Below are 27,342 nucleotides of genomic sequence, written 5' to 3' on the forward strand. Positions count from 1 at the left end.
TTGCCTCTTTAAGGATATACTGGTATCTACATATGTTTTATGTATTTATGATGTACCTAACGGTTTCTTAATTTTTTTGATATTTCTAGGCTATGATTTCCAGGTGATTTTTTTCAAATTGTTGCAATCTCCAAAAACTTTCCAATATATTTATTGAAAAATCTGCAAATGGATGAGTGTTCAAATTTGTTTTATCCAAGTTTCAACCATATATGTGTGTGTGTGTGTACATATATGAGAGAGACTTGATGACTACATTTAGATAGAACTCTAACAATCCCCAAGTAACTTAATTCTGAATAAGTTTAAGAAGGGGAAATAAGAGAAATATACCTTTCTAAGAACTCACCTTCTAGCATGTGATTCATTTCAGTATAAAACTCATCTGTGCCTTTGGTTGTTGTTGTTTATACCAAAATCTTACTTCCTACATGCTATGTTGAGATACTTGTTTGCAGGTTACAACTAAAGGAACAGATAGATACTCCTGTGATTGCTCAGTGAGAAAGAGTGCTTGATTTCTGTTTAAGAACCCCACTAGTTTAAATGCAGAGAATGGGAACTAACACAGCTGGATGGGTAGGAGATTATCTTGATTTAGTGTCTCAGGGGATAGGATTACTCTTGGGTCTTCAGGTTCCCTTGATGAGCAGAAAAACAACAGAAAGGTTAATAAAAGGTTTTTAAATAATCATGCATATTTCTCCTATGTGTTGGTTACTTGAATCATCTTGAGAAGAGTTCATGTCTTTCAGAAACTAATATTTATGCCTAAGAAGAAAGAAGGATCCAATTACCCCGTCCCCTCAAAGGGGATGCAGGTAGACTCATAACTGCTTTCTCTCAACTTAAAATGGTCCAGAATCCATAACTCTCACCACCTGCTGCCACTCTTCACCCCACTGTCAGTCTCTTCCACCATCTTCTTCAGGTGGCTTAAAACATCTACATTTTCAAAGATTTTTTATTTTATAGAATTTTAGAGTGACTTTTCCTATAGAAATACCTAAAGATAATTATTTCCAAGTTGATAATTAACAATAATAAGATTCTATTGCTGACACATGGTTTATGGTGGCATGACAATTCAAAGCCAACGGAATATCCCTAAGGAGGAATGGATGAACAAAATATGCTACATTATAAAATATCAAGCAGCTATTTCAAAGATTGTAACAACAGCAGTTAATTTTGTAGGGTTTTCATGAGATATTTTCAGAGGGGCATATATGAGGCACAGAGTGTAGATAACGTTGTGCCATTTTTGTAAAGAAAACAATGACAGTTTATATGTTATAATAGTATTGATAAAGGAGCAGAAGAATATAATTATTAAACTAATCTGGGGTTGAGGGGTGGGAGTGAAGGAAAACTAAAAAAATTTTAAAATGCAAAAATAATAATATAGCATATATGATATAATGTAATTACATTTAAATTATGTACATTATCACATGCATAAAGAAAACAGAAAATATAAGAATTAGATATTGATCTACTGATTGCAGAGTGGCCCATAATATAATTTTTAGGTCAAAGAAAGAAGGGTAAACAAAATTTTATATGTCAGCTAAAGCATACCCTTATACTCTCTCATACACACACACACGTAACAACCCAGAAAAGCCAAAGAACCAAACTTGTAAAAGGAATAGGAAACAGGTAGAATTATTGCAAAATCATGCCAGTGAATATCTGGTGAGGGTCCACTGCTATCTCCATGCAGTTCAGCCCCACAGAGGGTCACTACAAATGTAAACCTCCTAAATCATGGCTGGCATGAAGTCAGTTCTGCCTTTCAAAACCAGATGTTGCCAGTGCTGTCACTGTGTCATCCAAATTCATCCTCCCTTATATGTGCTTGTTATTGTTGCTTGTTTCTGATCCAAAGTCAAGGTTGATAAATTCTGCTGTTCAAGTCTAGATAACACACCCGTGTTCTGTATTTACTATGAAAGTGAAAGTCACTCAGTCGTGTCTGACTCTTTGCTACCCTAAGGACTATACAGCCCATGGAATTATCCAGGCCAGAACACTTGAGTGGGTAGCCAGTCCGTTCTCCAGGGGATCTTCCCAACCCAGGGATCGAACCCAGGTCTCCCACATTGCAGGCAGATTCTTTGCCAGCTGAGCCACCAGGGAAGCCCAAGAATACTGGAGTGGGGAGCTGTTCCCTTCTACAGGGGATCTTCCTAACACAGGAATCGAACTGGGGTCCCCTTCACTGCAGGCAGATTCTTTACCAGCTGAGTACATGAATGGGAAACTGTCTGGTATTTTGGCTTCTATAGCAGAAAGCAGTACCACATACAGAGAGTGTAGACGATACACAGCCAAAATATATATGAATAAGCAAATACGTCAATAACGATCCACGACAGTCCACCACAAAGATCACATACCAGTTGTAAACATCCTTCCCCTTGGATTTATACACACACAATATCAGCACCTAAAACAATGCAAGTTAATTCCTCATGTCACTCCTTTCAGAGAAGATGTCATGCCAATATATCACCATTTATTTCATACAGATCAAATCTGGAGTCTCAAAAAATGTATAGATGCATTTTGTGCATACATCACACAATGTGACACGTGGATAAAATAATAAAGTTATCATGAATCTGTCTTATAAGTGACAATAGAGTGAATGGAGGGGAGAAAATCAAAACACAAAAATAAATATACACTGAAACAATGCATAAAACACATGGAGAAGGTTGGATACTAATTTTCCAAATGGTTAGGAGGTAACAGCTAATATTCATGACACTCTCTTCTTCAACACTTTATTATCAGGAAATTCAACATGTCAATGTTGCCAAAAAGGTGAATCAAACCATTATTTCTGCAACACACAAACATGTTTGAGCTCACTAAATTAGGTTAAAGTCGTTTACTATTAATTTTTCCTTCTGGATATAGTCAAATGCAGAGGTATCCCATGGAGTTACCTAGATTCACTGTCTGCACTGGGCTTCCCCAGTGCCTTAGTGGCAAAGAATTCCCCTCTATGCAGGAGATGCAGGAGATATGGGTTCAGTCCCTGGGTTGGGAAGATTCCTTGGCAGAGGAATGGAAAACCATCCCAGTATGCTTGCCTGGAGAATTCTATAGACAGAAGAGCCTGTTGGGCTACAGTCCATAGGGTCGCAAAGACTTGGACATGGCTGAAGCAACTGAGCACAGCACTGCACTGTCTGGGTAAGGAAGAGGGCAAAGTAGAAAATTACTGCCTATGAGTTAGTACAGTATCAGCATGTTGTTTAGTAGAGAGATAAAAGCCAGTCATTCTACAATTTTGTGTTCATATGACAGGCCAGATAACTCTTACAATATATTATGCCAAGGAAGTCTCTCCATATGAAAATAGGAAGGCATGTTTTCCCTTCTATATCAGGACCTCACTGAGATTATTTGAACTATTTATTTAGTGCTTCAAGAATAAAATGAAATAAAAAAAATTTCAGGATAAATTAAAAGTTTGTGGTTAACGTAAACACCATGCTATATATAAAATAGATAAATAACAAGGGCTTATTTTATAGCACAGGAACTGTATTCAATATCTTATAATAACCTATAATGGAAAAGAATTTTTAAATATATATATGTATATATGAGTACACATATACATATATATGTAACTAAATCACATTTTGTACACCTGAAACTACCAAAGCATTGTAAATTAACTATACTTCAGCACAAAGTGGTTAACTAAAAGAAACAAGTAAATAATAAGAATAATCAAAACAAATAAAAATAAATTAAAAATAAGACAAAAATTCTGGCCTCTCCTTACCTAGTTCCCCACAGATGTGGCCGCAACCATTGATATTCAGCCCCAAAACCACTATTAATGTGATCATTCTATATGATTTTAGACACAGCTTTATGGAAAACAAGGATAATTACAATACTCTACCATCAGAGTAAAAATTCACAATGAAGCGTGGTTTCTAAATCTCATTGACTATCCCCTACTGAGGGACCTCATGTATTGTCCTGTGTCTCTTTGGATTGTGGACTAATGATACATTCCAGGAATTATTTTTCTTCCATGCTCTGTTCTCTGAATTATAAGATTCTGAAAATACTTCATTTCACATTCTTTTTTTTTTTGTAGAAAAAGTCTGCTTTCAAAACAAATCTTTTCTCACATTTTGCCTTTACTAAAATAAAAATAAAATAAAGTAATGGCTCAGTGGGTAAAGAATCCTCCTGCAATGTAGGAGACAAAGGAGGCAAGGGTTCGATCCCTGGGTTGGAAAGATCTCTGGAGAAAGAAATGGCAACCCACACCAGTACCCTTGCATGGAAAATCCCGTGGACAGAGGAGACTGGTGGGCTACAGTCCATGGGGTCACAAAGAGTCAGACATGAGTGGACATGAGCATGAGTCATGAGACATAAAGAATACTAGAAAGAGGGACAGACTTGAAATCGAAAGGCTAATAGTCTGCTGTGGGGCTTCCCTGGTGGCTCAGTGGTAAAGAATCTGCCTGCCAGCGCAGGAGACGCTGGTTTCACAGTTCAGTCCCTGGGTTGGGAAGATCCCCTGGAGAAGGAAATGGCAATCCACTCCAGTATTCTTGCCTGGAAAATTCCAGGGACAGAGGAGCCTGGCCAGCTACAATCCAGGGGGTCACAGAGTTGGACATGATGGAATGACTGAGCACACACACAGGTAATTGTGAAACACTGGCATTTGGAGGAATCATACTCCTGACCACTGTAGGGCGACAGAAAAGGGTAAGACAGATTATCCGATTCCTACTTCCACTGGCACAAGTGGCATTTAAGAAATGCCCTAATGCCCCGAAGCAGATAGTATTAATTTTAACTTTATTGATAACTAAAAATAAATACTTTAAAAGGACTTTAAAGATACAACAATGTTACTTTTTCAATCATTAGCAGAACCATTTATCTTTTTCTAAGGGAAAAAAACAAAGACCATAATGACAATGGAAAACAAATGGAGATGAATGTATTTCTTTTTCTTTTTAATCTATTGTTTTACTTTACAATATTGTATTTGTTTTGTCATACATTGACATGAATCCATCATGGGTGTACATGTGTTCCCCTTCCAGAACCCCCCTCACACCTCCCTCCTCATCCCATCCCTCTGGGTCATGCCGGTGCACCAGCCCCAAGCACCCTGTATCATGCATTGAACCTGGACTGGCGATTCATTTCACATATGATAATTTACATGCTTCAGTGCCATTCTCCCATATCATCCCGCCCTCACCCTCTCCCATAGAGTCCAAAATACTGTTCTATACATCTGTGTCTCGTTTGCTGTCTCGCATACAGGGTTATCTTTACCGATTTACTAAATTCCATATATATGCGTTAGTATACTGTATTGGTGTTTTTCTTTCTGGCTTACTTCACTCTGTATAATAGGCTCCAGTTTCTATCCTTAAATAGGAAATAGAAAAAGAACAGTAAATTCTGAAAGTGGTGAAGAAAGAAAGAAGACCTACTTTTAAAACTGAATACAACTTGACAGGTGACTCCAATTTTCTTCCCCATGTGAGAAAGAAACAGGATAAGAAGGATGCCAATAAAACTATTGTAAATAAACACAGACACTCCTGTTCTATGACTGCCTGCACGGAGACCCTGATGCTAATCAATACTTTCTTCTCCTCAGGGTTTTACTCAAATCAATTTTAACATCTTTGTTTCTCAAACTAAAAATTAAGGAGTTCATCATGAAAACCAATTTGGTATAAAAGACAGAAGAGATTTCCCCCTCATCCATAGATCCAGTAGAAGATGGTTTTAGATACCTAAATGCCCCTGATCCAAAGAACAGAGAAACAGCAATGATGTGAGAACTGCAGGTGCTGAAGGCTCTGGGCCTGCCCTCCGTGGACTTGATGTGGAGGATGCTGAAGAGGGTGAGACCATAAGAAACAAAGATGGTGAGACTGGGCACAGTGATGTTGATGCCTCCCACAATGAACACTTCTACCTCATTGATGTAGGTACTTGTGCAGGAGAGCTGGGGCACAGGGAGGATGTCACACAAATAATGGTTGATGGTGTTCGCATCACAGAAGGTCAGTCTCAGCATGCATCCAGCGTGAGCCATGGCACCTGAAAATGCCATCAAGTAGGAACCAAGCATAAGACTGGAACACACTTTAGGGGACATGGCAATGTTATACAAGAGTGGGTTACAGATGGCCACATAGCGGTCATAGGCCACTGATATTAGCACATAGCACTCAGAAATGCAAAAAAAAAGAGAGAGAGAGAAAGTACAGTTGGGTCATGCATCACACATGAGAAATAATACTTTTCTTTGATATAAAGTTAATCAGCAAGTTGGGTGTAAATACAGAATAACAGATGTCTATCAAAGACAAGCTAAAGAGGAAAAAGTATATCAGGGTGTGTAGGTATGAATTCAACCCAATTAGAGTGATCAACCCCAAATTTTCCATCACAGTGACCATATACATTCCTAGAAACAGAAAAAACAAGGGAAGTTGGAGATCTGGTCAATCTGTTAATCCCACCAGAATGAATTCAGTCACAAAAGAACCAACTCCAGGAGCCATTCTTCTCTAAGGCAATCTGTGGAAACAGTAGAAAGAGTTCCATTAGAGAACAACTCAGCTCTTCTGACAATGTCTCATCCTACAAAAAAGTGTATATACTGAGCATATTTGAGACTAGCCCAAACTGGACCCATGGAATCTACCTTTACCATTATCATGATAGTGAGTGACATGGACTTTCCATTACTGAGGTCTTGTTAAGCTAAAGAAAGCAAAGAGCATTACAAACTTGCCTACAGAGGGAAGGCAGTGCTGCCATATGCAAACATGTCTGCTGGAAAAATCAAGGGAGGAGAGAGGGATGGAGAAGGACAGAATCTTCCTTCTTATTTATTCATTCACTTGAGTCTTCCCCCTGATCAGTATCATTGGAGGCAGACCCTAGCTCAATGGTGCTGGCTTCTAAAGCAGATTAGATTTGGTGTGAGTAGGAACCAAGAAGATTATCTCTAACCAAAAACAAAGGGACCAAAGGCTAGGAGAGGTTAAGTTACTGCCCCAAGTAGAAGAGTGAGAATTTGTCCATGGAGAGGGAACTTACTGACTGAGATATTTCACTTTCTGAGCTTAATCTCTGAACACTCTCTGATCCCCCTTGAATACATTCTCCTAAGAGTTTCACTTGAATCTCAGGACTGCACAAAATGGAGGCCCAGAGGAGTGGCAGATATTACACCCCTGAACTTCTTTCTCAAAATAAGAAGGAAATTAATATTAACAGAATTCTGAAACTCACCCTCCTTTGGCCAGAAACCTTAGAGTTCTCCCTTGGTATTTATCCCTGTGGTCCCAGAAAGGCAGTTTCTGGTTTGAGGCTTTGGTTCCTCTGATTCTAAAAGGATGCAACCCAGACTTAATTTCAGGCATGACCTGGAAATCTTTCTGACCTACAAATGTTAAGTTCAGATTATGACTTTGAGTCTTCTCAAGCAACAGAGGAAAATAAAGAGCATTGTGATCAGCTTTGCCACTTGATGAGACCCGGAAGTTTAAATGTGAGTTTAATGATGTGGTGCACGTGATTATCAAGAGTAGGAGCTTGTTAAGTCTCTCCCCCAGGGAATAGATTCTATGTATAAAAAAAAGAAATAAAGAAGGTGGGTTTACACTCCAGATCATGTTCTCTATTTATGTGCTTAGGGATTCAATATTTTAATCCAGTTTACATGTCACTCCAGGGATTGTACATCCCCAAGGTAGAGGCAAAAATAAACTCACATCTTCCCATCATCTTCCTCTCTTAAGAAAAATGTATTATACAGGTTCTGTGTCTTCCCACATCCTACATTGAAATTTTCCAGAGTATGGCTGCAGGTTTCTTCATATCCTCCCCTGAAATTTTGGTAAAACTCTAATGACTCATTTCACTTCTAATAACTCATTGTTATCTCAAAAAAATGCAATAGCTTTTTCCTTTCTAAAGGCTTATGTTTAAACATCTCCTGGAAATTTATACCTGAGGATCCAGGTGGGTCCTTAAATATATTATTCATTAATTGAGGTCACCAATTCCTTCTCACCATAGAAAAGAGTTTGGGCTATACAATTAGAGGGTATGAGTTTGAATCCTACCCCCATACTTACTGACTTGGACACTCATGCCTCAGATTCATAATTTCTAAAATACTGATGACAATAATAGCATCTCTTCTGCACTTGTGACCCAAGATATGATCTATCCTGAAAACTGATATAGTCACTATGGAGAACAGTATGGAGGTTGCTTTAAAAACTAAAAATAGGGCTATCATTACTTCCTAGGTGGCTCTAGTGGTAAAGAAACTGCCTGCCAATGCAGGAGACATAAGGAACATAGGTTCGATCCCTGGGTCAGGAAGATCCTCTGGAGGAGGGCATGGTAACCCACTCTGGTATTCTTGTCTGGAGAATCCCATGGGCAGAGGAGTCTGGCAGGCTATGTTCATGGGTCACAAAGAGTCAGACACAACTGAAGTGACTTAGCACACACACACATGACCCAGAAATTCCATTACTGAGCATATATACTGAGAAAACCATAATCCAAAAAAACACATGTACCCCAATGTCCATTGTAGCACTATTTACAATAGCCAAGATACAGAAGCAACCTAAATATCCATTGACAGATGAGTGGATGAAGAAGACGTGATGCATATATACAATGGAATATTACTCAGCCACGCGAAGGAGAAAAAATGGGTCATTTGTAGTGATGTGGATGGACCTAGAGGCTGTCATACACAGTGAAGTAAGTCAGAAAGAGAAATACAAATATTATATACTAATGCATATATATAGTCCATAGGGTTGTAAAGAGTTGGACATGACTGAGTGACTAACACATGAAATCTAGAAAGATGGTGCAGATGTGACATTTTCAGGGTAGGAATAGAGACTCAGATGTAGAGAATGGACATGTGGACACAGTGGGGGAATGGGAGGGTGAGAAGAATCGAGAAAGAAGCATTGGTTCACCACCCTGTATGAAACAGATAGTTAGTGGGAACCTGTTGTATAATACAGGGAGCTCAGCTCAGTGTTCTGTAATGACCTAGAGGGATGGTATGTGGGGCTCGTGGGATGGAGGCTCAAGAAGGAGGGGGTATATGTATACTGATAGTTGATCTTCAGTTACCCAATGGGCAATTGAAACTTTGTAATGAAAGTACACTGCAACACTGTAATAAAAATATAACTATCAAAACTACGATTAAGTTTTAGATTAAAAAAAATTTTTAAGTCAAGTAAGATGCTATACTTAATAAAGTGTTAGAAAGTCAGAAAGTGTCAGGCTCCTCAACTTTCCACACTGCTCAAAATAAGACATCCTCCAAAAGATATCATGAAGAAGGTAAAAAACAGCACATAGAATGAGAGAAATAAGCTCAAAATATGTTTGATAAGGACCTGGGATTCAAAAGCATAAAACACTCTCAACTTCAGAGGAAATATGATTAGAAACCATACAATCAAGAAGAGAGTGGAGTTAAATATTTAAAGTGTTGAAAAAAATTATCACCTTGGACTTCTAAATCCAATACCATTATTCTCCAACTTGAAAGTAAAATAATGACTTTCTCAGACAAACAAATTTGTTGCCAACAGACCTACCTTGCAAAAATTATCAAGAGGATTTCTTTAGGCAAAAGAACTATTGTTCGGAAGATATTACCTGATATTTTCACATTGTTGTTTAGTGTGAAAAGAAGAGAGAGGAAGTACAGAAAAGCAGAGAAAAAAATTTATTCATAAAACAGATACTACAGAATTTTTAAAAATTTTAAGTAACTACAGACACCAAAGTCAAATATTTTAAGCATAATTTTTAGGTTAAAATGCTGCTGCATGGTTCCATTTATATGAGTTCAAAACAGGAATGAAACATAGTTGGTAAATTTATTAGTAAAAGAAAATCAATGGGAGTGCTAACAGTAATGTCAGGGTAGTTATTATCTCTCATACAGAGAGAAGAGATTGTTATGGGAAAAAATCACAAAGGATGCTCCAGTGGTTCAGGCAACATTTTGTTTTCAAATTGGATCATGTTCACACATATCTCATTTTAGCATTACGAAATATGTGTGTTATGCATGTAACTATTATGTATATGAAAATTTTTTATGCATGAGATTGTGTTTTGGAAATTTTCACAAATTCGAAGTGATTAACAGCTGGAGATCACCTTGGTCATGGCTGTCCTAACACACACTAATCAGACCACATCTAGATCAGGAGCTGTGACTTTAGTTACTACACCATTAAATGTATATGATTCTGTATCATTCTGCACCTGTGGAGTTAAATAAGAATGTAATCAAAATTTTCATCCTGAATCTTTCTAATTTTTGATAGCAGTATTAATCTCTATGAGTCTCCTCAAAAGCCAAAAGTTTTTATGACTCTTCTTGAAAGTGGGAAGACCAAGGGCTTCCACATGGCCTAGAACAGCTCCTACTTACTCCATGGTCAGAAAGCCAACAAGAAGACTCTCTCAGATGCTGAGATATCAGTTCCTACTCCACACTTATGAACTAGGAATTAATTGCAGGGTAAAGTGCTTTTCCAAGGTGGACTTGGTTCAGCGCTCCATTTATCAGCTGGCAGAGCCAAAATTTAAGAAATTTAAAATGGTATGGTATTTTCCTTCACTAGTTACTCTATGGAAAGAACACAGATCCATTTGAGGAAGGCTAGGAAAAATGTTCAGAGTACAATGCTTATGTTGTTACTGTAGAGAATATCTAATCTTTCATTCTTGACTGTGATAGATAGATAGATAGATACAGATATATATATATAGGTATATCTCACCACAGTATATATATGTGTATATATGTGTACACACACACACGCACACACATATATATAATGGGATATTTAATATAAGTTCACAATGAGAAAGAAGGCAATCCTGCCATTTGTGACAACATGAACAGACCTTGAGGACATTAAGCTAAGTAAACTAAGTCAAAGATACATATCTTATGATCACGCATATATGCAGAATCAGCAACAACAACTAATGATCAAGTTTATAGATATAAAAAACAGAATAGTAATTGCTAATGTGGTACTGGCAGGTGATGGAGAGTGAGCAAAGTGAATGAAGGGGGTCAAAAGGTGAAAACTTCCAGTTATTAAATAAATAAGTCATGGGACAGCACAAACAATGTGGTGATCATACTTAATAACATTCTATTATATATTTGAAAGTTGCTAAAGAACAGATCTCAAAAGTTCTCACAAAAGAAAAAAATTTGTCACTATAAATCTTGACAAATGTTAACTAGACTTACTGTGGTATTTTGCAATATATACAAATATTGAAATATTACTTTGTACACCCATGACTATATGTCAAAAGGCAATCTACAGATCCTTAGCAATCCCTATCAAATGACCAATGACATTTTTCACAAAACTAGATTAAAAAAATATTTACATTATAAGGAAACAGAAAAGACTCTGAAGAACCAAACCAATCCTGATAAAGATAAATGAAGATGGAGGTATCAGGATCCCTGACTTCAGACTATAATACAAAGCTACAGTAATCAAAACAGTACAACACTACACAAAAACTTAAATTTAGACCAGTAAAACAGGATAGAAAGCCCAGAAATAAATCCACACACGTATGGCAAAGTAATCTATGACAAAGGAGGTGAGAATATACAGTACAGAAAAGACAGTCTCTTCATAAGTGGTTCTGGGAATACTGGAAAGCTGCATGTAAAAGAATTAGTTTAGAACACTCTCTAATACACAAAAAAAGTAAAAATTGTTCAAAAACCCAAATATAAGGCTGGACACTACAAAACTCTAAGAGGAAAATATAGGCAGAACACTCAGACATAAATCGCAGAAGTAGCTTTCCTATTCACCTACTAGAGTAATGAAAATAAAAGCAAAAATAAACAAATAGGACCTAATTTAACTTAAAAACATTTGCACAGCAGAGAAAACTATAAACAAAACAAAAAGACAACTCATGGAGTGGGAGAAAATACTTGCCAATGAAGTGATTGTCAAAGGATACATATCTAAAATACATAAGCAACTCTATGTCAAAAAAACAACAGCAACCCAATCAAAAAATGGGCAAAAGATCTAAATACACATTTCTCAAAGGAAGGCCTACATACTGCATTCTCAGTCACTCAGTTGTATCTAACTCTTTGCAGCCTCATGAATTGTAGCCTGCCAGGCTCTTCTGTCTATGGGATTATGCAGGCAAGAATACTGGAGAGGGTCACCACTTCCTCCTCCAAGGGATCTTCCACACCCAGGGACTGAACCCACATCTCCTGCATCTCCTGCATTGGTAGGCAAGATATTTTAAAGAAAACAAAGAAGGCTGACCATAAAAAATGATTCATTGAACTATATTGATTGCATTTTATTTGGTTTTGAAACTTTAATGAGAAAAAAATATATTAAGCTCAAGAATACTGTGTGGCGGGGGTTGGTTTCATTTTAAAATACAAATTTAGATGTGACATGATAGAGGTGCTAACTATCGATACAATGGCAATTATAGTATATATCAGGTCAACATGCTGTAAACCTTAAATTTACACAATGTTATATGTCAAGTATATTTCAATAAGAAAGAACCCTTTTGATGTAAATAAATGAACCTTTGAAGAATTACTTAAAAACAAAACAAATTAAAAAAATAAAAATTATGTAGCTAATTTTCTTTGATCTTATATAATACAGCTAGAGCTTAGTAACCATTCTACAGGTAGAGAAAAGAGTTGAAAACTTAAACCAATTTTCTAAATACCACTTTAGTTAATAAGATAATTACAATTATGGTTCCTTATTTTGCAGAAAATACTGACAGTATGCCATATCCAAAATGAAATTAATTCCAGATGAAGTAAAGATTTAAATAAAGAAGGAAAAAACAAAGCATTAAGACAACATATAAACAAAACCAAAAAATCTAGAGAAAATCTTCATAATGAATTTTGATATCTGGTCTTTCAAATCTTCAAGGTTTTCCTTCTCTGGATTATCTATGCCATTTTGTGAGTCCCTCTCCATTTGAAAACACACTATAGGGTCCACATATCTACAGAATAAAGTGATGAGATTATATCTAGAATTTCATTGAATCTGTTAGCAATTTGAGGAGAATAAGAATCTTTAAAATTTTGTCTTTCTAGCCATGAGCAATTAATGATCCATCATTTATTCAGCAACTTTTATATATCTCTCAAAAAACATTTTTCAGTTTCTATTGTTGTGGTCTTATACATCATTACTTATATTTTCATCCAGATCAAGGTTTTTTCAACCTCAGCACTATTGACATTTGGAGCAAGACAAGTCTTGTGGGGGTCTATCCCGTGCATCATAATATGTTTAGCAGCATCCATGATCTCTAGCCACTAGATGCCAATCTGAGACAATCAACAACTTCTACAGACATTTTCAAATCACAGTTGAGAGCCACTGATCTAGATATTTAATAAACATTTGCTTTTTATTTTGAACCAAAACAGCTGGGCACAAATTATAAGTGCATAAACCATTTTCACATGTGTTATAGAGCACAGATTCTCTTTGCTATAATCCAGTGTGTGGCTATACCACAATTTATTTTTAATTCAACAGTACATAGGCTATTTAGCCTGTTAAAAATAGTGCTACAAAAAATTAGAATATATGTTCCATGTGTATGTACATATGAAATTTTCTTTGGCAAATCTATATATAATTTATTATATATAACATATATAATCTTATATATGTTATATATTGTAGGTTATATGTTATATGTCTTCATTTTGAGGCTTCCCTGGTGGCTCAGTGGTAAAGAATCTGCCTGCCAATGCAGAAGATGTGGGTTTGACCCTTAGGTGTCAGGAAGATCCAATGGAGAAGGAAATGACAACACATTCTAGTATTCTTGCCTGGGAAACCCCATGACCGGAGGAGACTGGTGGGCTACAGTCCATGGGGTTGTGAAAGAGTTGGACACGACTGAGCGACTAAACAAAAACAGTCTTCCTTTTGGATCCACATTCAGATTGGTATAAGCACACACATGTATTTCTATCAGATATATACCTAGGAATGGAATTGCTGAGTCACAGAGAATGTTAATCATTGTTTTAGTAGATTCTGCCACGGAGTTTTACCAGTTAATTCTACCAGTGTCAGTGCATGAAATTTCCAGTTGTTTCACATATGACCATCATTTGGCATCATTGGTCTTCTCCACTTTGGCAGCTAATGGGTGTGAAGTGATATTTTATTGGGGTGGAATTTTTCTCTTCTTGATGAAAATTGAAGTTGAGTATCTTTTAGTTATTTGATTTTTGGATGATATTGTGAATGTTATCCTTTTCAAATTTCACTACTATCTTTCATTCTTAAATTTATCATTTCTTTTATTACCACGTCACATTAAGAGGGTGAAAGGCAAGCTACAGAGTGGAAGGTGGTAATTTTAATACATATTTTTCACTAAGAACTTAGGTCCAAAATAAATTGTATTCTCAAGTCAACAAAAAAATAGAGAGCCCCCTCTCAAATTGGAAAACTGAGCAAAGAATACAGATCAGCAATTCACAGTTGATGATTAAAATGACCTTGGAAAGGTGAGTAAACTCATTACTAGTCAGTAAAATGTCAAATAACAGAACAAGTTACTAATTCATACTCGTTAGATGGACAAATAGTGAAAACATCTATTGGTGGCCTGGACGAAGGAAAAAGCTTTATCTTATATATTGTTGGTATGAATATGAATAGTTATAAGAAAGCAATTTGGTAATCATTATTGAATTTATATATATATAATTTAATCCAGTAATTCCAGTCCAGGAAGCTACATCATAAAAATAAAAGCACCAGTGCTAAGCATTTATTCAAATATGTGTTAATAGATAGCTTATATCTGCAAAACAACTGAAAAAGAGTGAAAATTCCTAAAAGGAATGGTTGAATATATCATGGTACTGCTACATCATGAAATACATAGCAGCTAATAAAAGACTTATTTATAACCACACCAATTAACCTTGAGGGATTTTCATGATGTTTTTTAATAGGAGGGGGTGTGGCTATCATTGTGCCATTTTGTAAAACAAACTGACAATGTGTGTATTATGGGAGCATAGTGAGAGGAGTAAAAAGATAAAATCAGGTTATTAAATATAGGCTGAAGAGTAGTGATGATAAAAACAAGCAAATATACTTTTAAGGATGAAATAATAATATGACATGGGTAATATAATCTAATTACTTAATAATTACATGCATATATATGTAAAAAGAAACCAGAAAATAAAATAACTGGATATTGATATGTAGGGATGATTACAATACATATTTTAAGTGAAAAAAGCAAACTTATAAAAGGTATATATCAGTTAAAACATACCCCCACATGCACAAACCCAGGTAAAAAGAAACTCAAAAAGCCAAAGGGTCAAACTTATAAAAGGAATAGGGAACATGAAAGCCAGGCAGAATGATTGCAAAATCATGCCAAAGGAATAACTGGTGAGGGCCCGTGGCTGTCTCCATGCAGCTCAGCTCCTCAGATGGCCCACCAGTACTACAAACATAAACCAACCTCCTAAAGCATAGCTGCTACGTTGTTAGCCCTTTCAAAATTCTATGTTACCCTTGCCATTTCATTTTGGGTTTATTTGCCAATGAGGAGATGTGGGTTCGATTCCTGGGTCAGGGAGATCCACTAGAGCAGGAAATGGCAACCTACTCCAGTATTCCTTCCTGGGAAATCCCATGGACAGAAGAGACTGGTGGGTTACAGTCCATGGAGCCACAAAAGAATCAGACACCTATTGAAAAGACTGTATTTTCTACATTGTATAATCTTGCCTCTTTAGTCATTGTAGAGATGTGGATGGACCTAAAATCTGCCATATTGAGTGATGTCAGAAAGAGAGCAAAAACTATCATATATTAATTCATATATGTGGAATCTAGAAAAATGGTACAGAGCAATCCATTTGCAAGACAGGAATAGAGATGCAGATGTATGAAACAGACTTGTGGACACAGTGGGGAAAGGGGAGGGTGGGACAGATTGAGAGATTAACATATACACACCACCATGTGTAGTACATACAACCTGTATGCAGGTCTAGAAGCAGCAGTTAGAACCAGACATGGAACAACAGACTGGTTCAAAATTAGGAAAGGAGTAGGACAAGATTGTATATTGTCTCACTCTGCTTATTTAACTTACATGTAGAATACATCATGTGAAATGCTGGGCCATATGAATCACAAACTGGAATCAAGATTTCCAGGAGAAATATCAACAACCTCAGATATGCACATGACTGACACCACTCTAATGGCAAAAAGGAACTAGAGTCTCTTGATGACGGTGAAACAGAAGAGTGAAAAAGTTGGCTTAAAACACAACTTTCAGAAAACTAAGATCATGTTATCTGGTCCCATCGCTTCATGGCAAACAGATGGGGAAAAAGTGGAAACAGTGACAGATTTTATTTCTTGCTCTCCAAAATCCCTGTAGATGGTGACTACAGCCACCAAATTAAAAGATGCTTGCTCCTTGGAAGAAAACCTATGACAATCCTAGACAGGGTATTAAAAAGCAGCTAGTTAAAGCTATGGTTTTCCCGGTAGTCATGTACAGATGTGAGAGTTGGACCATAAAGAAGGCTGACTGTCAAAGAATTGATGCTTTTGAACTATGGTGCTGGAGAAGACTCTCAAGAGTCCTTTGGATATCAAGGACATCAAACTCATCAATCCTAAAGGAAATCAGTCCTAAATATTCATTGGAAGGACTGATGCTGAAGCTGAAGCTCCAACACTTTGGCCACCTGATGTGAAGAGCTGACTCATTGAAAAAGACCATGACGCTGGGAAAGGCTGAGGGCAGGAAGAGAAGGGATGACAGAGGATGAGATGGTTGCATGGCATCATTGACTCAATGGATATGAGTTTGAGCAAACTACAGGAGAGAGTGAAGGGCAGGGAAGCCTGTTGTGATGCAGTCCATGGGGTCACAAAGAGTCAGACACAACTTAGTGACTTAACAACAACTACTATGCATAAAACAGCTAGTGGGAAGCTACTGTATAGCACAGGGAGCTCAGCTTGGTGCTTTATGATGACCTAGAGAAGTAGAATGGGGATGTGAGGGTGTGATAGAGGTCCAAGAGGAAGGGAATATAAGTAAACATATAGCTGATTCAAGCTTCCCAGGTGATGCTAGTGGTAAAGAACCTGCCTGCCAATGCAAGAGATATAAGAGACACAGGTTCGATCCCTGGGTCAGGAAGACCCCCTAGAGGAGAGCATGGCAACCCACTCCAGCGTTCTTGCCTGGAAAATCCCACAGACAGAGGAGCCCAGCAGGCTACAGTCCATAGGGTCGCATAGAGTCAGAGATGACTTAAGCGACTTACCAGGCAGGCAGGCATAGCTGATTCACTGTGTTATACATTAGAAACTATCACCACATTGTAAAGCAATTACACTCCGATTTAAAAAGAAAGAAAGAAATTCAAAGAGCTTTTTTACAGTAATTAACATATGATATTCATATAGCGTCTTTTGGGTTCCATAAATGTTTCTTTCAAACTAATAAGCATGACCCCTGGTCACTTTTGATAGGATGGGTATCCAAAATATGAGAACAATGTTCCTTGAAAATATTTTGCTGATGATAACCTTGAATGTAGAAAACGTCCCCCACATTTTACCAAGGAGCAAGAGATGTATTTTTGTCTTCATTTTGCCCACAGTGAGAAAAAAGGATCACACTGTAAACATTTCAGTTAACACCTTAGTGCAGTTCACCTAATGTCTCCACATGTCCACCACAGGGACACGGCAGGAACGCGCCTACTGGCTTCTTGTGGTTGGATGAGGCAGATCTGGGGCAATATGTATGCATGGTGTGGGCACTGAGATTATCAGAGAAAGAAAGAGATCTGAAATGTTTTGAATTTAGCCTCTTGTGTCCAAATTTTCTTCTAGAACTAAAAGACTCAGAATACATTATGATTTGGCCTGAAAAGTAGAAGCTCTGTGAATTTGGGGCAGATGCCAAAACACATAAACTGAAACAGACTTTGTATTATTCATGCGCTACCTCTTATTATTATGAGTTATATGTTCGGAGCAATCTTATATCTTCTACGTAAGTTTATTTTCAGACTGTGACTCACTCAACTACCTAGCTTAGATGCCATGTGGTTTACTATAGCACCACGTACACACTTTATGACATTCTAAACCTCACTTGCTTACTTATGTGTTTTACATTTGGTGGTACACAGTACCAGAGTTTTTGGAGCACAAATAGAGTCTTGATGTTCTGTATTTCCTGTTTCTTAAATATAGTGTGTGTGTGTGCGTGTGTGTGTGTGTGCACGTGTGCTCTCGGTCACTTCAGTCGTGTCTCACTCTTTTCAACCTCATGGACTATAGCCTGCCAGGCTCCTCTAGATACAGGGGATTCCCCAAGCAAGAATATTGAGGTGGGTTGCCATTTCCTTCTCCATAGGATCTTCCTGACAAAGAGATCAAACTCGTTTCTCCCACATTGGCAGACAGATTCTTTACAGCTGAGCCAAAAGGGAAGACCTGTTAGCTATTTACTTTTTATAATTGAACTGTTTACTTCTATAATTTAAGATCCTTTTCAAGCACTAATTAACACAGGAAATATAGCTTCAAGCAAGCAATCATACATATCATGCTACTACAAACAATATTTTAAAATTTCAGGTTAACAGGGGAATGACACAATAATGAGACTCAGAGGACAAATTCAGTGCTCCACAGCAGTTATTTCAAGGAGGGACTCAAGAGAATACATCAAAATACAGTATAACACATGAAAGTTTTGCTCAGCTTTCATCATTTCCTAAGTGGAAAGCAAACATCACTCTGAATTATTTGATTCCTTTTTATTATTAATGACATGGTGAAGTGTTTATACAATAAAGTAGCTCCAATTCATATTTGATAATATAAAGGATTGTTGAAGTATTCTAATTATCAATTACTCTTTGTTTTCTGAGATCTTTCATTCCATCCCACCTCTATCATCTTTATTTATCTCTTCTCTTATCCCTTTTTCAATTGTATAAATTAGAGATGTACAAGGAATGATTATGGGCAGACCCTCTGAGTTTTAGGGTAACTTTTACTGCTTCAATCATAGCACCTACAAGCCAAATGAGGAAAAAGAGGGGGAAAAATTTAGACATAGGAAATTTGATGCAATAGCTTTATTTCCCAATAGAAATACCTGACAAACAAGGATTTGAACAAGGAAGGCAGGAATAGCATGGTGAGAAAGAGAAGGCCCCTGTTTAGGAGTGATATCTAATATTATGAGTGTACATCAGAACTTGGGTCCCTCAGAAAGTATAAACATCCTGGGAAATGGAAAGAGCTTGTAACAGGGAGAACATCATAAAGAAAACAGGCCAAAATTTATGAAGGTGGATTACTATAGAGGATAAGACAGTATTTCTCCTTGAGGAGTCCACAACTTAATGTGGAGCATGTAAATAAGCAGTGTGATGAAGCATTTAAAATCTAAGTCAGGCAGAGGTAGGGTAACTAAGGTACTCTTCACAGTATATGAGGGAAAATTGCTTCAAAACCTACATTTGATATACAAACTACACATAACTGTACAAAATTCTGTGCTTTTTATTTCAGTGGTTATTGACGTCCATTGATATTGTCCTGCTCCCCAAACAGTTAAAAGTTTCCTGATATTTAGTGATAGCAATGCAGGGTAGAATTTAACACAATGGGCTTTGGTGTCAGATATCTGGGGCTAAGCCTTGACCAAATTCCTTACTAACTGTGCGAATCTGAGTAGCTGTCCTAATCTTCAGTTTTGACATCTTATGTATCAACAGTACCTATTTTATAAGGTTCCTATAACGGTTAACTTATAAAATGTCCAGTATATCCCAAGCTCAAAAACATCTATGCTTTTGTCTCTGAATTATTCTGGAATAATTTAAGAACATATAATTTTAATGTTTCATGGATTTTATTATGGTTGAATCACGTGAAAACTGGTAAATATGGGAATGTCAAATTTATCAAAATAATTAGAAAAATTACATTGTCAGTAATGGTGTTAATCATGAAAGTAATTTATTATCAGTGATTTAAAGAAAGTTATAGTCATGCATCTTTAAAATATTATGTTAGTGGCTAGGGAATCATTGAAATAACTCATAAAAAAAAAGATTCTGAAAATCATGCTATCTGGCTGGTAGTCCCAGGTTTGAATTTTAAAACTTTAAGAATTTATTGTGAATCAGTATCACTCAAAGCACTTTTACTTCTCCTAACTCATTTAATCCTCCTGAAAGTATTGTGAGACAAGATCTTTCACAGATGAGAAATAGAGATATAGAGCATAAAATTACTTCTAAACTTATTTGAGCCAATACTTGCTTTTGTCTGCATGTAGTTATAGCACTTCATCCATTATACATGGAAGCCCACTTGTATGGGCTGTGTAGCTAGTCACTGAGTTTTTTAGAGTGTTTTTTCTTTATCAGGCCTCATTTTTCTAACTTGTAAAAGAAATATGTTGAAATCCCATGATGCCAAGTGATTTAATTACACTTTAATTTTTCTACTTTCTTTCTAAATAGGAAGTACCCTTGGCTCTCTGCAATGTAGGGTGTCCTTGTCCTAGAGAAGGTTGAGGTTTGGTGAATCTGAATTTCCAAGACTCTAAAATATTGAGAGTAGGAGCTCTGTCTGCAGCATGACCATCACCAACATCCATAGTAAAATGACCCAGCATAGAATGGTTGTGCTGAATATGGGCACCTGGTCAATTAATAGGAATTCAAGGTCAGATTATGTGATGGAGACTGGAGGTGTCTGATGGTAGCTTCCTCCTGATCACACTGACCAAACCTGAGAAACTTCAGGGCTCTATGAAGGTGGTGATGGTTCCCAGTCTCTGAAAGGAGCCTGTCAGAGCCACAGGTTGTCCTGGCAGACCTACCTAGCGAGACAGCAAGCTGCTCAGAAGTGTGAGACTCTCAATGTGGGAGCACCGACCAGGGTCAAATGTGCTGGGAAGAGGACTAGTTACTTTGGGACCTTCAGGTACAACTCACACATACATACACACAGACACACACACACACACAGAGCCACAAAAAGAATTGAGGAGACAGGTACACAACTGCATCCATGAGTAAGTCACCTCTGATAATTCATGCTATCCTTGAACAGTGTCCCCAAAATTCTATATCCCCAATTTCTGTGCATAAGATGTAAACAAAAAAGTATATTGTCAATGTAAGTATATAGAAATAATTCATTCCTCTGCATCCAAGATCCAGGCTGAATATTTCCTCCCTAAAAAGGTAAAAATGATGTCATAATCAATTATAAGTCAACAAAACTAAGGGAAAAAAGTAAAAAGAAACATGTTACAGATGAATGAGTGAATAGCATGTTCACTGTAACTTTAAAAATTGCAATTTTTAAATTCCTCAAAAAAAATCTGTGAAACAAATATTTCTAAGTAGTTTGTTAAAAGTTTAATATTGAGAACTATTGACCAAATACATTTCACATTGAAGAAATTATATTACAATATTATGCTATACTATATTTCTATGCTATATTACACTATTTAATACTATATTTTTAAAATGAGCAAGTCTACATTGCAGAGATTATTTGCTCTGTGAATACGTTACTTTGTCTTTAAGCTTGAGCAGAGCTTTCTTCACTTCCTTGTTCCTCAGGGTGTAGACCACAGGGTTCAGAAGAGGTGTCATCACAGTGTAGAAAACAGCCACAACCCTGTCCACAACCTCCTTGGAGCCTGGTCTCAGGTAAATGAAAACAAGGGGAACATAGAAACAAAGGACCACAACGCAGTGGGAGGCACAGGTCTGGAAGGCTCTCCATCTCCCCTCCGAGGTGCGGATCTTCAGCATGGAATGGACAATGGACATGTAAGACAGCACTATCAGGAGAAAGCAGCCCAAGGCCACCACCCCAATGTTGACAAAGATCGCCATCTCCACGGTGGACGTGTCTGCACAGGCCAGTTTGAGGATAGATGGTGCATCACAGATGTAATGCTGGATCTGGTTGGGTCCACAGAAGGGCAAACGGAACGTCAGTGTGGTCTGGGCAGCAGAGTGCAGAGAGCCACTGAGCCACGTGGTTGTGGCCAGGAGGGCGCACGTCCTCCCACTCATCATGCCGGCATACCTGAGTGGGTAACTGATGGCCAGGAAGCGGTCATAGGACATGACGGTGTAGAGGAAGCACTCGGTGCTGCCCAGGAAGTCAAAGGAGTAAAACTGGGCCACGCAGCTATGAAAGGAGATAGGACTGCCTTCTGGGGACACCAGGGTCATCAGCATTTTGGGCACAGTGACCGTGGAGTACCACATGTCAATGAAGGACAGGTTGGTTAGGAAGTAGTACATGGGGGTGTGCAGGCGGGGATCCACTGTGATCACCAGCAGGATGAGGAAGTTCCCCACCACAGTGAGGACATAGATCACCAGGAAGATTCCAAAGAGGAATGTGTCCAGCTCTGGTGTATGGGGAAGGCCCGAGAGGATGAACGTTGTCACTAGGCTTATGTTTGTCATTTCTCCACACTTTTGATCTCTCTCTCTCTCTATGGGAACATCAAGAGCACCCAGCATTTAGTCAAGAATTGACCACTCATTCTCTACATGAAATCTGCATCATACATCACACATAATTCTAGAGTTATATTCCACTCTGCTTATCACAAGGCTCCTTTGTAAAAGGAGATAGAATGTTTTCATCTTCTCTCTCTCTCTCACTCTCAATGACATAGAGGCATACACAGTTGTACACACACAAAAACAATTGGTAGAAATTCATTGTAAATTTCTCTTGGTGTATCATAAATATCACTAACTTAGCACCATAAAACAATGCAAGTTTTCTATTTGGTGTTCTCCGTGGGTCATGTCAGCTTTGTCCTCTGCTCCAGGCTTCACAATGTTGAAACCAAGGTTTCAGCTTGTTTTCTAATCTCACCTGAAGCTCATGATCACCTGTCTCAGTGAAGATGTCAGTACAAAGTAAGATAATAAATGTAAGGTATTTAGTAAAGTGCCTACATTAATAGGTACTCAATAAATGATAGCAAACCATATGAAGCTGCTGACTTATTTTTAAAAATGTATAGATACAGATAAATGGAGAGAGAGACTGAGACAGAGAGGTGAGAAGAGAGGGGAAGTAAATTCTCATTGTGTTGTAGAGACTTCTCAATTTCATAGCTACACCTTTGAAGAAGATTTCACCACTGGTATTGGTACTGGTGTCTCAGTAAAACCACTACCTGCTTTTATAGGAAATACTCTCAGAGCAGGTTAAGAATCTAAACTCCATATAGAATCCCTACAGCCTCTCATACGATCCAGAAGATAGCAACTCTCATAACACTGCTGGCCGCATGCTTGTCTTATTTTAGATAGTCTTTCATGAGGCTCTAAGAACATAAACTTCATATATGTTCTCCCAACTACAATCCACTGGGTAGGGACTGGGTTCTAGTATATTGACACATATTGTTGTCTTAAATATCTAAGTATTTTCTAGTATTGGCTTTGTTAGAGATGATATTCCTCCCCCCACCTTCTACTCCTCATATTCCTAAATCCAGGTGATGCCCTCATAAGAGAAGAGATTCCATCAAGTATCAGATTCCTATTTAAAGCCTACTACTTGTGACAAGAAATACAGAACCATTGTAAGAGAAAAGGACCTATGTTAGCATAACATTAAGAAACATTGGAATTGTGTACTATGGAAAGTGAGGCAGAAATGATGGTTTTAATTTAATCCAAAATATTGTCAAGGTCAAGATTGTTAGTATATTTCAAGTGAAGACTCATCAACATGAGAGAAATGAGGTTTCCTGCTCTTAGCAAAACCCACACACAACGGATCCTATCTCCACACAATGTGTGTTAAGCTACATTAAAGCCATATTTCAAATGAAAGAGTAAATCACAGAGACACTTACCCTAATAACCTATGTGGATATCAAACCTCAAAAAACAGAACAAATGTATCTCTAAAATTTCTACTGCACCAGTGGGGTCCCATCATAAGGAAAAATCACATTTAGATTAAAGTATGAAAATTTTCATCAGGTGAATTGCAAGGTAGCCTGAGACCTAAGGCAGAAGTATCAATGAGAGGTATCAGTGTTTGATTTGTCTTTTATGCCATAGCAACTTAGTAACTAATCATAGGTCCTTATTACTAACTGTGTATATACAGATGTGTATATATATGTGTGTGTGTGCAATTTGTATACATACATACATACATACAGAGAGAAAGAATAAATAAGAAACAGAGACGGAGTAAAAGGCAGACAGACAGGACTTGATAGCCACATTTAGAAGGAAATCTAACAATATCTTATCTCTGAATGGAAGCTTAAGAAGGAAAGCAAGCAGAAATGAGAGAAATCTACCTTTGTAAGAACTCACCGCCACTATGTGATTCATTACAATATAAAACTCATTTGTGTTTACCCCCCAGCCTGCCAAAATGTTTAACTTTCTACATGCTACATCAAGGCACTTGTTTGCAAGTTACTACGCAAAGAGCTGACATACCTGTGATTGCTTCTGGAGAAAGAGCAGTTCATTTCCATTATAGGACCCAACTAGTTGAAGGGCAAAGAATGGAAACTAACATAGCTAGACAGGCAGGAGCTTAATTTGATTTATTTTCACAAGGAATTGGATTACCCTTGGGTTTCCTGAATGATCAGAAAAACAACAAAATGAATCTAATTAAAAGTTTTTAAAAATTACATGTATATCTCCCTGTATGTTTGTTATTTGAACACTCCGAGAAGAGTTCATGTATTTCTGGAGCTTGCAGTTTTACCTAAGGGGAAAGAAGCACTGTTACCCTATTGCCTCATCAATGATGCAGATAAACTCACAATGGTTTTTTCTCAACTTAAAATTGCTCAGAACCTACAAATTATCATCTCTTATTTCTGCACTCCATCTCATATCTCACTCTTTCTTTCAGCACATTTTAAGGTGATTTAAAACAACTAAATTCCCAAACTGTTTTACAGCTGTTTTTAGATATTTGTGGTAGTCATTACTACATTTGTTTAGGTAAAGACATTTTAAAGAAAATAAGCAAACAAACCAACCATAAAAAATAATGCTCTGAACTAAATTGATTGCATTTTAAAATACAAATTTTGCAGCTCATTCTGTTTGATCATATGTTATAAAGTTAAAGAGCTTTATAATCATACTATAAGAGAGAAAATAAAACAATTGGGAACTTAAACCAATTTTCTAAATACCACTTCAATTAATGAGATAATTACAGCTATAATTCCTAATTATTATAAAATAATGGCATCTTTATATCATATCTAAAATAAATCTAATCCCAAATGAAGTAAAGATTTAAATAAAGGGGAAAAACTCAAAGCACTAAGATAATACATAAATAAAACTTGAGAATCTAGAGGAAACTTTCATAGTGACTTTTTAAAAATATTTTAATGTACTTATTTATTTATTTTTGGCTATGCCAAGTCATGTGTGGGATCTTAGTTCCCCAACCAGGGTTCAAACTCTGGTCCCCTTCAATGCAAATCCAAGGTCTTAACCCACTCAACCCCCAGGGAAGTCTGCATGGTGACTTTTGATATCCAGTATTGTGAATCTACTAAATTTTACTTCTCTAGATTATCTTGGCCATTTTGAGATCTCTCTCCATTTGAATATACACTATAGGGTCCACGTGTCTATAGAATAAAGTGCCGAGATTATATTTAGAACTATATTGAATCTATTAACAATTTGAGGAGAATGTGTATGCTCAGTGGCTCAATTGCGCCCAACTCTTTGCGACCCCATGGACTGTAGCCCACTAGGCTCCTCTGTCCGTTGGATTTTCCAGGCAAGAATACTGGAGTGGGTTGCCATATCCTCCTCCATGAGATCTTCCCCGCCCAGGGATCAAACCCCAGGGATGGAGACATCTCTGGTGTGTCCTGCATTGGCAGGCAGATTCTTTAACACTGAGCCATCTGAGGAGCCCTTGAGAATAAAAATAATCTTTAAAATCTTGTCTTTCAAGCTGTGAAAGTGAAAGTGTTAGTCACTCAGTTGTGTCCAATTCTTTGCGATGCTATGGACCCGCCAGGCTCCTTTATCCATAGGATTCTCCAGGCAAGAACACTGGAGTGCGTTGCCATTCTCGTCTCCGGGAGATCTTCCTGACTCAGGGATCAAACCTGGGTTTCCTGCACTGCAGGTAGATTCTTTACCATCTGAGCCACCAGGGAACCCCAAGCCGTGAGCAATTTATAATCCATCACTTCTTCAGCAACTTTTATATATCTCTCAAAAATGTTTTGCACTTTCTATTACTGTGATCTTACACATCTTTGCTTACTTTTAGATCCAGATCAAGTTTTCTCAACCTCAGAACTATGGACATTGTGGGCAAGACAAGTCTTGTGGGGAACTGTCCTGTGCATTCAGAGATGTTTAGCAGCATCCATCACCACCAGACACAGACACAAGTACCAGAGACAATCAGCAATTTCTACAGACATTTTCAAGTCACAGTTGAGAGCCACTGATTTAGATATTTAATAAACATTTCCTTTTTAAATTAATTTGTTTTAATTGGAAGCTAATTACTTTACAATATTGTGGTGGGTTTTGCCACACATTGGCATGAATCAGCCACAGGTGTACATGCGTCCCCCTCATCCCAAACCCCTCCCCCCACCTTCCTCCCCATTCCATCCCTCTTGGTCGCCCAGTGCACCTACTTTGAGTGCCCTGTTTCATGCATCGAACTTGGACTGGTCATCTACTTCACATATGGTAATATACACTTTTCAATATTTTGAACCTAATCATACATAAACAAATGGACACAAATCATATGTGCATAAGCTATTTATACATGATGTTTCAGAGCACAGATTCTCTTTGATATATTACTATACATTGTGTGAATATACTACAATTTATTTTTAATTCAACCATAGATAGGCATTTGAATTGTTTCCAATTTTGCTTATTAAAAACAGTGCTAAAAAATCAGAATATATATTTTGTGTGTATGTATATATGAAATTTTCTTTGGCAAAACTATATATAATGTATCATGGTGGTAGTATAGTCGTTAAATCATGTCGGACTCTTGCAATCCCATGAGCTGTAGTCCACCAGGTTCT

The 27,342-nt window shown here is 37.4% G+C and overlaps 1 protein-coding gene, 1 long non-coding RNA gene and 1 pseudogene across 2 annotated transcripts; 1 reads left to right on the forward strand and 2 right to left on the reverse strand.

Moving 5' to 3' along the window:
- Nucleotides 1-5,650: 5,650 nt before the first annotated feature.
- On the reverse strand, nucleotides 5,651-6,587 carry LOC145523593 (olfactory receptor 8B3-like; annotated as a pseudogene).
- Nucleotides 6,588-14,226: 7,639 nt separating this feature from the next.
- LOC145522312 (uncharacterized) lies at nucleotides 14,227-26,772 on the forward strand. Its single transcript, XR_014065978.1, has 2 exons — nucleotides 14,227-14,683; nucleotides 26,553-26,772. It is a non-coding gene; the product is annotated as an uncharacterized LOC145522312 (long non-coding RNA).
- On the reverse strand, nucleotides 21,773-22,708 carry LOC145522311 (olfactory receptor 10G9-like). The gene has a single exon (XM_081531085.1). It carries the CDS (start codon nucleotides 22,706-22,708, stop codon nucleotides 21,773-21,775), a length of 936 nt encoding a protein of 311 aa, XP_081387211.1.
- Nucleotides 26,773-27,342: the final 570 nt, after the last annotated feature.

This window comes from Giraffa tippelskirchi, chromosome 10, assembly GCF_054371585.1.
Source record: "Giraffa tippelskirchi isolate mGirTip1 chromosome 10, T2T-mGirTip1v1.2.pri, whole genome shotgun sequence".
Taxonomy (NCBI): Eukaryota; Metazoa; Chordata; class Mammalia; order Artiodactyla; family Giraffidae; genus Giraffa; species Giraffa tippelskirchi.